The 16,281-nt window shown below is 39.2% G+C and overlaps 1 protein-coding gene across 19 annotated transcripts in view; it reads right to left on the reverse strand.

Annotated features, from left to right (window-relative positions):
- fbrsl1 (fibrosin-like 1) overlaps positions 1 to 16,281 on the reverse strand; it is a 315,258-nt gene that overhangs the window by 193,314 nt on the left and 105,663 nt on the right. For all 19 annotated transcript variants that reach the window (XM_079871214.1, XM_079871211.1, XM_079871218.1 and 16 more), the window contains exon 3: positions 9,342 to 9,434. In XM_079871214.1, coding sequence (XP_079727340.1) covers positions 9,342 to 9,434 — 93 coding nt within the window. The remainder of the gene's footprint in view (positions 1 to 9,341; positions 9,435 to 16,281) is intronic.

The following is a 16,281-nucleotide window of genomic DNA, read 5'->3' on the forward strand; positions in this document are numbered from 1 at the left end:
GTTGCTGATCTGTGGACTTAAAGCCTATAACTAGTTCATTCATGGCACAATGTTTTTCCTGGTTTCCACGCCAGTGCTGTTTGATCTAATAGAGATCTATGGTTAATAACGGAGAAATTTGAATGCTTCTCACTAGGTCTCGCACTGATGTTATTACTTCTGTGGCGAATACAAATGCTTTCTTTATTGGATCTTGGCGCTGTGTAGTAACAATGACGCTTGAACAAGATCGGCTCGCGCTGCACTGACATTGGTCCAAACTGAGCGTGAAGCACAAAATAATGATAGGGCAGGTTTCGTTACGCTTTCATTACGTTTGCCATTTGATGTTGGGCAACGTTGTGGTGGTCGTGCCATCTTTAACTTCGCAGTCCACTTATGAATCACGGTCGAACGGAACCGCACCTTCAGTCAACATGATGTGGAGAGCGCAGTTCATTGTTGCATAGCAACGACAGATGCCACGGGAGCGCAAGAGCTTTGGAAAAGAGGAGAACGCGGCACAGCCACGCCTTCCACGCGTTTTTAGACGCGATATGTAAACGGCCCCTAAGATCTACGGGCGATGCTATATCGAACATTTTTTATAACGTTACCGACAATGGTGTATCGACGATAAATACCGATACTGTTTTATCGCCCAGCCCTAGTTGCTAGGGTGTTCTAGGTGGTTGCTTACTAATCTGGTCTGTAGATGGCTTGGACCCACCTAAATAGACTTCTTTACCTGGTAATGGCATAATGGAATACTTCTCTTCAGAAAACATCACATAATTTCATCACTGGTTTCATCATCTTTCATGTAGCACAAGCAGTTTAATGTGATACCTGAACAAACCCCTAACTCTTGAGCAATAATAGCCTAATATTTAAGTCGTTCAGTTGTGTACTCTGCATTCAAGTAAACATCAAGTAAACATTAACTCAGCAATAAAGAGCAGTCAGATGATTCTTGCACACCAGGTTACATCATTTTCAAGAACTGTGTCATAGATTGTCATCATAAAGGAAATGACATTCAGATCAGACCCAAGACACCCAGCATTTGCATCCATTTTCCATGCTGTTGCATCAGCCCTTGTCTGTTTATAGTAAATGAGGGGGAACGAAAGCATTTTATTTTTCTGTGACAGATTCCTTGTCAGATTCAGATTCATATAGGGGCCTTTCAAACAGTTCAGGGCTGTCTGAGTGAGTCATGAACAACTAGAAGTTACATGGAGTAGTTTAAGACCATGCCAAACAAGGGAAATAATTCAACAACCTAAACAATCCACACACCTCTTGAACACAGCATGAATGTCCTGAAAACTATAGATAGTTAACATCAGTAGTTTAAGAGATCAGAATCCAACACCAACACCGATTTTTACTCGCATTTGGCACTTGGTGAATGGTAATTTTAGGCCCTGCATATATATATATATTATGTCTCATTCAATCTACAGATCCACTACACGATCTGGCAAACTTGCATAGTGTGGTTATAGCCGATAGAGGGTCGCAAAGCGAATGCAGAAGTGCTGTTTCACCCTGTTACGTGTTGATGAACCACTGAAATGATTTTGGAAACATTTTAAGGTACAAAATAATCTTTGGTGTTACTTTAAGGTTAGAAAGCATGACACTCGCAATGTCAGAATGCCAGTCTGTCAGTCATGTCCGAAGCAAGATGCAACATGTTATTGCAACGATGTCTCAGATAGTCTGAAATAGTAAATAAGTTACTTTCTAAAAAAAACTAAAAAAAAAAACTTATTTTCCTTTTAATGGACATATGCTGGACTTTTCCAATCATTTAGTCTGCTTAAACTCCGCCCCTTTATTACAATCAACTGAAAGCTCACATTTTCATCTTTCACCTTTGTCACAGCCTCCATCCGTGGAACGGGGGAAAGAAACCTCACTCATAGCAAGCGTGTGCAAGAAAAAAATATGACGTAAAATTTGGCAAATATTCCATCAAATCAAAATACAAAATCAAACTGAGCAAGTTTAATTTATAAGGATGTACATATGAATCTTACAGACGTCAATAATTTAGACAAATGAGAAACAACTAAAAGATCATAATATCTCAAATAGATTGCAATACACTGAACTTACAGAATCACAAAGTCATCATAATGAAGCTTATTGATACATTATTGAATAACCAGGTCACTTCCCAACCTTAGCTGAAAGAAAATGAACAACCGTTTAATAACCAAAGTAATACATTCCACAGACAACTCTACCCTTGATCAACAAGTAGACACATGATGCAGAACTCACACTAGTTCAAATGAGAGAAATGCAGCCTGTTCCAGACTTCTCCAGTAAGACTAGAAGGCACCGTCCACATCCCAGCACTACAGACTAGGCCTGAATACCAATCTCCAAATCTCTCCTGCTCTACCTCCTATCATTTCCCCCCTCTTTTGCCTCTTTCCTCTGTGCGATTGGCAATTTCTGCTTCTGTCTCAGGGGGTGACTTTTCCGCAAGACCAATTTTGTCCTTGCGCAGGATTCAGTCACACACACACACACACACACACACCTGCTACAGGGGTTTAACCCTCATCAGTTCCTCGGTTCTCTCTCACACTCAGCACAAACTCCCACTGTGGCAATTAGAGAAGTGGTCTTGAGAAAACCCGGAAAGGCGGCACTGCAGGATCCAAATACTTTTCCAGAACCTCTCTTTTTTTTTTCTCTCACAGAAAAGCGAGGAGGCGTAACGTACGAAGAAGAGCGAGTGAGGCTCACCGGGAGGCCAAAAATTTGTAGAGTTAGCCTTACAATGCCCCGGTTCATTCACATTGCCACATTCAGAGTTGAAAGGGAGACTTATTTAAATGATAATGAGGAACAATACATTGGATTTAGTGCTGCAGAGAGAGAGGGAAAAAAATCCATTACACCATCCGCGGTTCATAAGCCATGGGGCTGGGCCACATCTAAACACGCTCCCTTAAAAGCCATTATACGCAGCACTCAATGGATTTGCCTAGCACTTAGGACTTCAAAAAAGGATTAAGATGCAGGCTGGGAGAGAATGAGAGAAAAGCAAACGTGAAAGAGGGAGAAACGGGGCGGTAGGGTGAGCAGGACGGCAGCTGTTTTGGGGTTAACCAAACAACCTCTTTAAAAAGAAATGGGGGTGAACCCGCTTCTTAATCCAAGCCCATTTTCACACTAACTCGAACCCCTTCACCCATCCTCTTGCATCACTCTACACTTCTTGGGCCCCAGCAGATTTGGTGACAAGTGGGAGGAGGTGGATTGTTTAGCTACGGACCAGACTATTGGTTAAGATAGGGCAGCGGATGAAAAGAAGCCAATCGGGAAGCAACGGAGCGTGAAGCCAGTGAGCGAACAGACGGCTGAGATGCAGTAGGTGTTGCCGGGTCTCTGTGGGCAGCTTCTGTGACATAGTGGGTGGGTTCAAAACTATCAGTGTCATTACCTTCGTGCCTGATCCACCCCAAACGCGAAAACATCCTTGCTGTTCGGAAACACAAAAGCTTCTAGAGTCAGTTTAGATATAGCATATTTCATTTGATGCAAATGATAATGAGATTTCAAGAGGCAAAAGTACAACTCAATAAATAGTGTTTTTGAAACATGTCTCAGGCTCACCACATCTGCTTTCATTTGATCAACAATACAGTAAATACAGTAAGATTTTACAATTTTAAAATGCGCTTTAAATTAATCTTTTAAAATGTCATTTATTCTTGTGATAGCATAGCTGAATGTTCAGTACCATTACTTCAGTCTTCAGTGTCATATGATCCTTAAAAAATTGTAATATGCTGATTTGCTGCTCAAGAAATATTTCTTATGGTTATCAACGTTAAAACCGATTTTTTTTTTTTAAGAATTCTTTGATGAATAGAAAGTTCAAAAGAACAGAATTGTTGTAATAGAAATCCTTTGTAACATTATAAATGTCTTTAATGTAAATTTTGATAAACTAAATGTATCCTTACTGAATGTATTAATTTCTTTTTAAAAAAAAGTCTTCCTGGCCAACAGTTTGAACAGTAGTGTATATTGAAAGGAAGAATCAAGCTATATCTAGGGACCAGAATATACCCCAGCAACCACTTAGCAATGCCCTAGCAACCATTAAGGACAATATAGTATATATTAGGGGTGTAATGGTATACAAAAGTCACAGTTCGGGACGTACCTCGGTTTTAAGGTCACGGTTCAATACGAGTTTGGTACAGCAGGAAAAATGGTCACACTTTAGATTAGGGTTCAATTCTCACTATTAACCACTAATTAATGCTTATTAGTTAGTAAGGTTGTTAAGTTTAGGTATTGGGTAGAATTAAGGGATGTAGACAACAGTCATGCAGAATAAGGCATTAATATGTGCTTTATAAGTACTAATAAACATGTTGTGCATTAGTACTGTAACAATTTACTCCACTTAAGCTATATTTAAACATTCAAAGCTTAAGCCCAACCCTCCCTTACTTAATTTTCTATGAGCCTTTCAAAGTATACTCCTTTGTCCGTGAGCGCAGAAAGATGCATTCAACGCATGTGCACTATCTAGAGGACTTGTTTTCAAGTGCTTAAGTCACTCGCACATGTGCTGTTCTTATTCTGCTCTTCCTCCTGTTGTGGTGGTTAACATTAACAAACAGCATTGCATTACAACGTGGCCCCTTCTGGATTAGAGTGTGGATTGCCTGTAACTGACTGTATTCACCAAAACGTCCATACCATGACGTTTCGGGATGAATACATGTATATCCGTTTTACCCCAAAGAAACTAACCATTTACTGAATGTAGCGTTAATTTCGTTAATGTGACGGAAAATGTTCGCTGACGACCTTTTTTTACAAGACGACGACGAGACGTCACCAACATCATTAAACGATAACTGTGACTAAATAAACATGCAATATCGTTGACGAAAAAAGACAAGGCTAAATGTAGTTTCTTGTTTTACCCGTAGGCCTGTATGAGAAATAGCCTATAATAAATCAGGATACTAGATGAGGTCAAATAATCCATGTGTATGGGTTGACATTCTCTTGATTTGTGTTTATAGGTAAAAGTGCAATAATTCTGATGACATACATTTCTCAAATGACAATAATCGTTATGATTATAATTTTGAGCAAAATAATTGGGATTATCAATTTAACCATTATGCAGCAGGATGAAAATATGACGTTTACGAAAACTAGAGTAAACAAATACAGGGCATGGTTGACGAAATATGATAACTAAAAATTACATTTGACACAGGACTAAGAATGAATAAATAAAAAATAGCAGACAAAATGAACACTAATAGAAAGGGACACTGCATCTGCTAGACTACAAGGTAGTGGAGGGGTTACTCAAGTCATATATATATATATATAAAATATACCCCTAATGCATAACATATATATATAGCAGTATATAAATTTAGCAGTGACATACAAATCTGAAAGTCGTCCGTAATTTTGACAGATTACACTGGGGATGATTGTACTTTATAGATGTAATTATCATCTCTGTCCACTTGGTGGCGAGGAGAGCGCCAAAACTGTTTTTGTTGTTTGAATTTTGTGATAAAATAGACAGACTTTGAAAGCTGAGACTTTGATAAAAAGTAACAAAGCTTATTGCGATTTACAAACATTCATGATGAAACCTGAAAAGTAATGCAGTCTCTGTTCAATTTTCTCATATATAAATATATGCATAATCTAGGCTATATGCTTGTCCTGTAAATTTGTGAATAAAAATGAAAACGTGAACAAAAACAGAGCCTATTAAATGGCTTATTTTCATTAAAAAATTTAAATTAAAATGATTAAAAACAATAGATTATGATTGGAATTTTTACGACAATGCGGAAGTCTAATGTGACCTGTGATATATAGAGTTATTAATGTCATTTTTTCATTTTCATTGTGAACACATTCATATAGTATACGGTATAAATTAAGTATGCAATTCATAAATGTTGAGTGTGATTAATGTAAACAGTCAGATATATTTAAATCAAGGTTATACTAAAACAACATCAGATACAACTCTGATTTGTTTAACATCTGATGGTGGACCAGATCAGAACTGAAAATGTCAGTTAAAATGTCAGAAATGTTCAGTGATATTTTGGCTGATCCAAAAACCAGGGGCCGTATTCACAAAGAATTTTAAGGCTAAAAGTAGCTCCTAACGGGCGAATTTAGGATCAACTCCTAAAAATAATGGGCGTGTCACTCCAAACTTTAGGACTCCTAATTTTTTTGACTAAGAGTAATTCACAAAGCATTTTAGCCCTAAAAGTAGCACCTAAGCCTGGGACAGCTTAAAAGAAGTCGAGAGGACTCCTAACTCACTAAGACCTATTCACAAACCGCTTTTTGTGGCATTTCACGTCGCGATGTTTTGAAATGCGTATGCGGCGGCTACAGGAGCTTCCAATCGCGAGGGAACAATTTTGCATTATAGGCATAACTAGGGATGCAATAACGCCACCAACAACAACCAAAACTAGGCTACTCATTGCATGTAAACTAATTGTAACGTTTCATTGTGAATCAAATTAAAATGTTCTTCTCTTTGCAAACGTAGGCAGAGGCATATAGTGACAGATTAATTCAATAATGTTGCAAAGATATTGCATCAATCCATATGTTTCATTAGGCTATAGGCTATTTGTTTTGCCTTACTCTTTATTCATTTAGGCTATTTATTCAGTTATTCATCATCTTCCGTCCTTCGCACTACTTGTGTAGCGCACGCATTTTCAGACCTGTCACTCATCATCGTAGGGGAGGTGTTTGAATCATTCACGCGTTACAATCATCAGCCAATCAAGGTGGTCACTTCAGTCAAGCTCGTGCATGAGTAATGACGTCATCCATAGCAACGAAGACTCACTCTTAGTTTAGGAGTTGTCATTTTTCTTTACTAAGAGTAGGTCTGAAAGGCGTTTTGAATAACTTTTAAGAGAAAACTCCTAGCTAAAATCTTTTAGTGCGATTTAGGAGTACTCCTAGTGGTAAGATAAAATGCTTTGTGAATACGGCCCCAGATCTGTTTCACAAAAAAAAAAAAAAAAAAGGAATTTGGGCCATATTCAGCTGCGATGTGAATGTAGCCTAAGATAGTATGACAAACTGAATACACTCTACTTCAATGTTTTCACTGCCTTGTTTTCAATCAAGTCAAATTAAAGAAAGTCTTGTCAGACTATATTCATTAATTCTTAACACACTGTTTCTGTAAAGTTTTCACAAGAGCCAAAGCCATGCTAAGCATGTGGATGTGTTACGTTAAAATAAGATCTTAGCAAATGCACGCTCCGCTAAAGTGGCAAGCCCCCACATTGGCTGTTTTTTTTTTTTAATCACCCTGCGCCTGCCCCCGGTTCTTTGAGACAACGCCATCCCCCTCGTTTGTTTCCATTTCCTTCTGACACTCCAACGACAAAAAAGAAATCCAGTTTTATCCGCCTCTGAAGCGAAGAGATCGTTAGCTAGCGGCGCACACGCCTAAGCGTCTTTGAAGTGGGTATGAAAAGCGCATTTGGTATGCAAAGAAAATTAGCATGTATGGCGAATCACAAGGGAAGATTTTTTACACCATTTAACAATGTGACAGTGATGAAAGATGATCCTGTTTACAAAGCTAGCGTTAGCGTGGCGTCCGGGCCTCGTGCGGCGGGACACAACCAAACGGGCTCCGCAGATCTCTCGCCGTCTTGTGTCTTTCCCTCACTCCGAGATGGACAGATAGGCCTACAGATGACATGGATATGGCGCTCTGCATTTTAGCACCATTCCTTTGGCAGGAGATTAGAGGGAAATGTCATATCTGGCACTGTCAGCCATTACAGTCTGCAATTTTCTGCAGTCTTTCAGCCCTCCCTCCCTCTCTCTGTCTGCCCGTTGTTCTGTCGCTTTTTGCTGTCAAAACTGTCAGCCTGGATCACGCTTTTATCTGCCTCGAGCTCGTTTCTCGCTCTTCCTCGCTCTCCCTCTCTGACTTTTTCATGAAAAACAGCCTTTTGCACAAATTCATAAATGATGGCGATGAAGGGTGGGAGGGGGAGAGCGAAGACAGAAATTTCCCCTCCGAATCCTTAACAGCCTAAGCATCACATTTAATCTCTTCATTAAAAACATTTTATTCTTTTCATCATCTTCTCCTCCCTTCATCCTCGGCTCGCTGAGGCGCGCTGCCTCGCCGTCGCCGTATTACGGATCCATCCGAACGAATTTACAGGGGATTTCGGACACGCGTTTGACAGGCGTGAGTTAGGGACGCGCATTCAGCTAGTCTCGGGGGAATTAGACACAAATTCTCATTACCCCTCTCTCAATCACATTATTTCTTCATTCAAGCACCAACCGAAACCCTACCACTATTTTTTTCCTCTTCGATAGTGCTCTGCATTACTCAGAAACGGCACCAGCTAGACTGGGGATTCTTTTCTACAAAGACACTGGTGAGGGAAACGGTCCTAGCTGACCGTGAGTTGACAAGCTAACTGCTTCTGAAACAAGAGTCGTCTGCCAAAAGAACAATTAGATCAGTGGTTCTCAACCTTTTTGACTCCAAAGTCCACAACAATATTAGAAGGCGCCCTGACTTTGATTTACTGGATAAGGATTTAAAAGGAAACATTTACACACAATTTCTTTTCATATATTTTTTTTACATTTTTAAAAACTGTGTACAAGCAATATATTTTTATATACTGTAAGATATCATCACACTTTTAACATTAGGATATATCCAGATTTTTCAATACTGTGGGAATCCTAGTTCCTCACCAAAAAAACAAACAAACAAAAAAACACTCCATTAGATGAACAAGTTATTCTTCTTTGAGTGTAACCGTACATATGCATATATCTGACCATAAAACCTGTTTTCAAACAGTACATCGCAGAAATTATTTTTAAATTAATAAATTTGCACTTCGTTTTTTTTTTTTTTCTAAATTTAGAACAAAATATAAAACATAAATATATCAGAGAATAAAATTTAAAAAATAAGATTAAAAAGGAATTTTAATTAGATTAAAAATGCAGCTGATTATGTGGAGTCTAAGCCCATAAAAGATGTTTATTGCATTTCAGCTGGTTTTGAAAATAACAGACAGGAGAGCGCATATCTTTAAGGAAAGCAATATGTTTGCTGCGAGTGACAAATGGCTGAAAGACAGAGAAACGTATTTGCGTACGCACCTGTTATGTATCCAACAGGCATTTTCCTTGAAAACCTTTTTTACACACATGTAAGAACTTGGCTGGTAAAGGCCAAATGGACCTCTCCTATTGGTTTTCACGTTTACTGACGTCATAATGACACACTTCATTGTGCTTACCTCACTGAGTCGATCTTTAGAGCTGCTCCTGGGTGCTGTTTTCACCTCCGTCTCCTCCATTTTCTTCCCAGCCTGGCTCAGAAGACTCAGAGACTAGAGACAGCAAAGAAGAAAAATGACATTTTAGAATTAGGACAAAGTTTTATTTGGCTGTTGTAACCCTTATGAAAACAGCTGATCAAGAAACCACTGTAAAATGATGCACTCTTGTATCCTCAAGCAGAGCCATGTTCTCTTAGCGAAACAAAGTCTTTGGTTGGCTGGACACTACGAGACAACACAAAGACTTCAAAGAAACACAATGTCTGTTTGTCTGTTTGCTTTGGAAATTTTAGGCCCTGCTTCCCAAGAGGTGTCTAGTTGTGTCTGGAACCAGGGCATTGTTGCCTTACTACTGTTATCCGGTGTACTCAGAGCATTAGCCCGTGAAAACCCAAGGGAAACCCAATGTTTGAGTGGAGGGCAGGTGAAGGAGGTGTTTTTTTGCTGAAACAGTGAAATGTAGGCAGCTTTATGAGCTCCTGCGATGAGGTAGATGAAAAAGCTTAGGAACGCTCTTAAGAGTTTGACCTGCATTTGAAGATGCACTGATTTGAATGCATGCAAAAGGACCAGAGCTCACCCGAAAATGACATTCACTGACCTTGTCCCTTGTTTAGATGGCCATCTGCAGATAAGGATACATGTGAAATGATGCAATAGACCTTATTCACAGCAGTGTCATCTTTTATTTTTAAAAGAAATGAAAGTGAGGCTGTGAGGGATAGACATGCATCTCATCAGTGGGTTGTACTGTTATTTAATGTGTTTTTGGATTGTTCTGCTGACGAAACACTGCAAAAATAACTTTCCAAGAAATTTCAGAAGACAAAATTCCAGACAACATGAGCTATGGAAAATGATGAGTGATCTAGGAGCTTAATACAGCTTTATACAGCGGATGCCATTGAAAACACGGTAAGTCTATTGTTTGTATTGTAAGTCCACGTAGAGGCTATGTAGCGGGATGGCTCGTGACTCGCTCGCACTCAATTGTAATATCGGACGTTAGTTACCAAAACAATAGACTGCCGATGAGGATCGTATCTTGATTTCAGCTTTATTGTATCTTGATATGCAGCAATGAACGCAATACGGTCAACAGAAAGTTGGCTCTCGCAACTCGCCCCTTCCAAATACAGCTCAAACAATCTGCCAAAGGAAATAATAAAGAAAACGGAAGTGATCACCTATGCCCACGTGACAGTGAATAACCAATAATAAAGATCAAATAATTAATGCTCCTACTGTACATCTATTCCTCACAGGCTTGCTTTCATACCTGTCATGGCGCTGCTCTGAATAAGGTCTATAGAGATAGATCTGTATTTTTTCTAAAGGCTAGGCCAAATCATTTTCATTACTTTAGCTTACATGATAGTATTCAAGTGCACAAATCTAATATTGAACACATGTGTACATCAATATGTTTAAAATCTAGTTCTACAGTATATACTATATATGCATGAGAGTATGTGCAAGCTTGTTTGTTTAGCAATACTTTGTCTCCATAAGTTAGCTAAACGTGATCTTGGGACATCTGTACGACAAATGTAAGTTAGTACAGCTAGACTGCTGTATATATCAGTTTTATACAGTATATGCATGTTTGTTATGTGAGAATGTGTGTGTATTACTCCAGCAAATCTTGTGTGTGTGTCCCAAGTGGCTTGCAAGGTCTTGGCCCCAGTCTCCAGATCTCTACTCTAATTTAAACAGATCACTGCTACAATTAACCTTTCTGCTAAATATCAATTATAGCCCCAGGCAGAGCAGAATTAAAATGGTCATCAGCTAGTCTGACAGGTCCTGCATTCTGCCACCACCTGGTCATCGTTTTCCCCGATCCCTTCTTCCCAGCGGACGCACACAAGCCCCATTTAATTACCAGAGCCAATACTGAGCCAGCGCTGGAACAACACTGTGCCAGCGCTGGATGATTGGCGCAATGAATTACCATTCAGTTGAGGTCAGAAGTGAAAAACGCTGGAGTGATGCGACCTAGGCACGACGCTGGCACTATGTTGAGGATTTCCAAAAAAAGAGCTGCAGGTGGGCCTAATCAAGTCAGAGTAATTTGCCGTAGTCAAGACAGGGGCTCGATTCTGTCAGAAAAGCTGACAAGCTAATCAATCCCGCTATCTCAACGTAATCGGCAGGGCTGCTTAGAGAATCACAGAATTGCTTGTGTATGTACTTGTAAAAGCAAGCAAAAAAAGCAGGGGTCTCTGTGTGTGTGGTGTGCCAAAACCTGGTTTTGATTTGTTTACAGAAGACAATATGAAAATGAATGTTTTCAAAAAATACAATTTTCACTGATGGGGAAACAGAAGCCTGATTTTGGACTTTTATATATATATATATATATATATATATACTTTGTGCATTTTGTGAGACCTTACATCAAACAAACATGAATTTTATTCGGTTAGCATTCTCAATGTCTCAACGGAGATAGTTGAAGGTTTTGCAGGTCTGCACCGAGAGACAAATCATGCAAAGAGTTTGAAATGCACTTTAGTACTCCAGTGATTGTGTTTTCTTCTAGTTATGGATTCATGTCTTGTTTAGAGGAACAAGGTCAAATACACTGACTAAGAATCTGTTATCGACAGTCTCATTGTCATTTCTCGCTCTCAAAAAGTCTGAAATATGTAGAGAATTCCAAAACAACATGGTCAAATTATCATCTGTACATAATGAACAACCCTAGTCTTACTGAACCCAATTTATCACAGAACATTATTCTAAAGAAGAAAAAAAAAAAAAAAAAAAAATCAATCTTCAATAAAGAAAATCTTCTATTGGCTATAAAATGTATTGGTATTAAATCTACAAGATTTACTCTGAAATATGTTGTTTTACAACAGCAAAGGTTGTAGAGGCTATAGGAAGAAGTGAAGTTAGACACTTTATACACTCAACAGCAATAGTTTCCATATGTAGCGGAAAGAGCTAAACATACTAAAGCTAACATCACATTACTGTATGTGCGTTTGAAACTACATTTCCTTCAACTACAAAACTTCTTAAATTCAAACACTAGATGGCAGTACATAGTTTATAGTCCAAGTACACAGTAAAGTACATTGTTTGGGACTCAAGTTAGCCTTAGTATGATTAGCGCAAACACATTTGTTCGATGAGTCAACGTTAATGTGGAGGAAATCAACCAATAAATGTTTAAAAGTGGAGACATTTATAATAATCTGACATTCAGTGGATTTAGTGATGGATTATACTTTTTTTGCGGATTGCTAGTGAATAAGCGTTAGCATCCAGCAAGCAAAAGTGAATTCATCCTCAAGTTTCCATACTCTTAAAATGTTTTAAATTGTTTTAATTTTGTTTAAAAAGTACACTAAAGAGCTGTTCAATTCAAGAAATATAACAATAATTATAAAAAAAATAAAAATAAATAATCATTTCAATTCTATGAAAACAAGTCAGTCCATAGCTATAACAATAACAACACAGAGGAACGATATTGATGGCATCACTTTCAGAATTTTTTTTTTCCAGCTAATGAATGATGAGAATTGGCACCCGACTTTAAAGAGCCTGATCATTTAAAGCTGCAGACAACATGACTAACAGAATGTTATCATCTGTTGGTGCGGAGGCTAATATAGTTATCATTCATGGTGTGAATGGGACTAATGCTGACTTCACATGCTATCAGAAATTTCCTACTTCTGAAGATGTGATTACGAGCTCGTCGCGTTCAAGAGCTATGTTGTCGGAAAGAACAGGAATAATGGAGGACACCAGGTTTATTCTTGCCTATTTATTGGAAAAAATCGTATTAAAGCCAAAATTATATTTAGCGTCCCATTCATTGACATTTAAACATTCACCACGCTATCTATTGTGGAATTTCGGTCAAATATAGGCTATTTCCGCTGTGTATAAAATATACAATATGCTTCAAATGATTATTAATTTATGTAAATATGCACTACTTTAACAACAATACAAGGTGATGTAGCTATTGTGGGAAAAACTAATAAAGAATACTAGTCACAGCAGCAATTGTTCTCCCCTCCACCACGTTTAAAGTTTACGGCATGCCCAACTTGGTATCAAAATCATGCCCGAAGTTCCCAATGGTAAATAAGACTTGAGAGGGAGTTCAGGTCCAATTTTGACTAGAAAACTCGTTTCTACGATAAACCCGATAGCAAGTGAATGCAGCATTAACACCGTTTATTGAAATCCCGTTTCAAATTTCCATACACTTAAATTGTTTAAAAGGCCCTTAAAGGGATACTCCACTTTAAAATGAAAATTCTGTCATCATATACTCACCCTCACGCTGTTTCAATCCTTTATGAATTTCTTTCTTCTGCTGAACAGAAAGGAAGATATTTAGAAGAATGTCAGTAACCAGACAGTTTCTGGTCTCAATGACTTCCATAGTATATCTTTTTTTTCCTACTATGGAAGTCAATGAGACCAGAAACTGTCTGGTTACTGACATTCTTCTAAATATCTTCCTTTCTGTTCAGCAGAAGAAAGAAATTCATACAGGTTAGATAAACAACATGAGGGTGAGTATATGATGACAGAATTTTCATTTTAAAGTGGAGTATCCCTTTAAGTGTTTTAATTATGTTTAGACAATATCGGGGGCTTACACATGCTAGCCTAGCTACAAGCAAGAAATAGAATATTACACCAAAGGATAGAGGAACTGTAGAGCAAAAAGAGATGAAACCAGACAGAAAAAGACACTAACAAGAATGAAAAGGCGAGTAGAGGCCATGAACGGATCTGTGCTGGGCTGTTAGGGTAAAACCCCTCTCCTGCACGCTGCTGAGTCCCTGCCCTGAAGGGAGGAGCGGCGGGCAGGCGTGCTGAGAGCCGTGCTGGGGTGAAGTCTCTCTGTTTTGTTATTCTGCTCTTTTGATCCTGACTAACCTCAAAGGGCCTGCCGTCTCCAGCCAAGAGCCCCTGAGCCGCCACAAGTCCCACCTCCATTAGCACGAGAATTTCACCTCCGCCTCGCCCTTGTTCTCTCCCTCCTTCCATTCCACCTCTTCTCACTTTATCTCAGCCGCACTGGCCCTCTCTCACCCTCGTCTTCACCTGTCAGCTGTTTTCTCTCAATCCCTGCTCAAGAATCAAGCCCTGTCAGTCCTCATTACCCCCGCCCAAGTCTCAAACCCACCACCCTCCCTGTTCGGATGAAAGCTCTCCGTTGCTAGCGGCAAGAGGCGGGCTGGGCGAGCATAACAGAGGGCAGGCTCTGGGGACACAGATCCTTCCCCTAATTTGCTGGAAAAAGTGTCCCGCACTAGAGGAGCCTCACCTCTATTAACCCAAAGCGAGAGTGAAAGAGAGACAAAGAGGGAACGAGACAAGAGGCAGAGAGAGAGAGAGAGAGAGAGAGAGAGAGAGAGAGAGAGAGAGAGAGAGAGAGAGAGAGAGAGAGAGAGAGAGAGAATGGGCGGGCGACAGTGGCACTTCTACAGTGGCTCAATCTCCAGGCTCATTATCCCCGAGCTGCCCCAGAGCAGAACAGGGCGCTCGGAGCATGGCGGGGCCACAACAGGGCCAGGGGCCAAATGGATTCATCTGCTCTCATTTGCTCCTGTCTCAGCAGAGGCAGCTGCTCAGAGAGAGGCGGACTGAGTGAGGGAGGAAAGGGAGGGAGTCGGGGAGATTTAAGGCTTTGTATTCTGTCACAGAATAGCGCCACCTGTCTCTTCTGTTATAACAGTAACACAGACTCAAAGAACATTTTTAATCACTTATTCAAAAGTGGTCAGAGCCATGAAGTATCAATTACTGTACAATGGTGCTCATATAATACCGTTCAATATTTTGGGGTCAGTAAGATTCTTTTTTGTTATTTGTCTCACCAAAGCTGCATTTCTTTGATCAAAAAATACAGTAAAAACATATAATATTGTATGATAATTGTATAAATATTGTAAAATATTACTACAATTTAAATGTACTTTTCTCTTATAATACTTTTAAAATGTAATTTATTCCGAATATAAATTCAGCAGCAGAAGAACAGTATTTATATGTAATATAAATCTTTTTTTGTAACACTATAAATGTCTTTACTGTCTCTTTTGATCAGTTTTGATCTTGTTGAATGCAAGTCTAGAATTCGCTAGAATAAAAGCCAAGTCAAAATATTAATAAAAACTATAATAGTATATGAAAACAGCACTGGTAGGAAGTTGATTGCCTATGACAACAGTAAATTATTCAGTTTAGTGCTCATTATACAACAGTATTTGTTCACGGAATGACTATGATTGTCCAATCAGAATCAAGTATTCCAGCTAGTTTGTTTGTGATGACATCATTAACCAACCATCTTTATCATCTCATCACCATGTGACCTCCTTCTCCTCCTTCCCGGTCACACTAACCTAAACAACCCTTTTGGGCTTGACTGTATCCCAAGGACACAGTGCTATATACACTAAATGGATTCCTGCTTTTATTACAATGAGTCCCAGAGTATCCATTAAATGTCTATCATCACAGTGCATTGTTCATAGCTCAGTGTGATTGATGCCCACATTTTGTGGCCAAATGTATTACACAAGGCTCAAAACCCCAACATGCATCAATGCTTTCCAGTAAGATGGGGGTTGCACAGAGGCAAATTTACACAAATGCCGGTTCTACGGTGAGCTATTTGCGTACTCGTTCACCCTAGAGAGCAAGAGACAAAACTTTGCATTGTGCTGTGAGTGGAAATCACTGACTCAGATGGAATCAACGCAAACAAAAGCAGAAGTTCATTAAAGTCAGGCTGTTAAATAAATGCTGTGTGTGCGAATAATAATGCCCTGCGTCGGTTGACACACACTAACATAAAGCTAAAAATAGCAATGGTCACACATTCAAGAACAGATTGCCAACATTCGCAACT

This window comes from Squalius cephalus (genome assembly GCF_949319135.1).
Source record: "Squalius cephalus genome assembly, chromosome: 5".
Taxonomy (NCBI): domain Eukaryota; kingdom Metazoa; phylum Chordata; class Actinopteri; order Cypriniformes; family Leuciscidae; genus Squalius; species Squalius cephalus.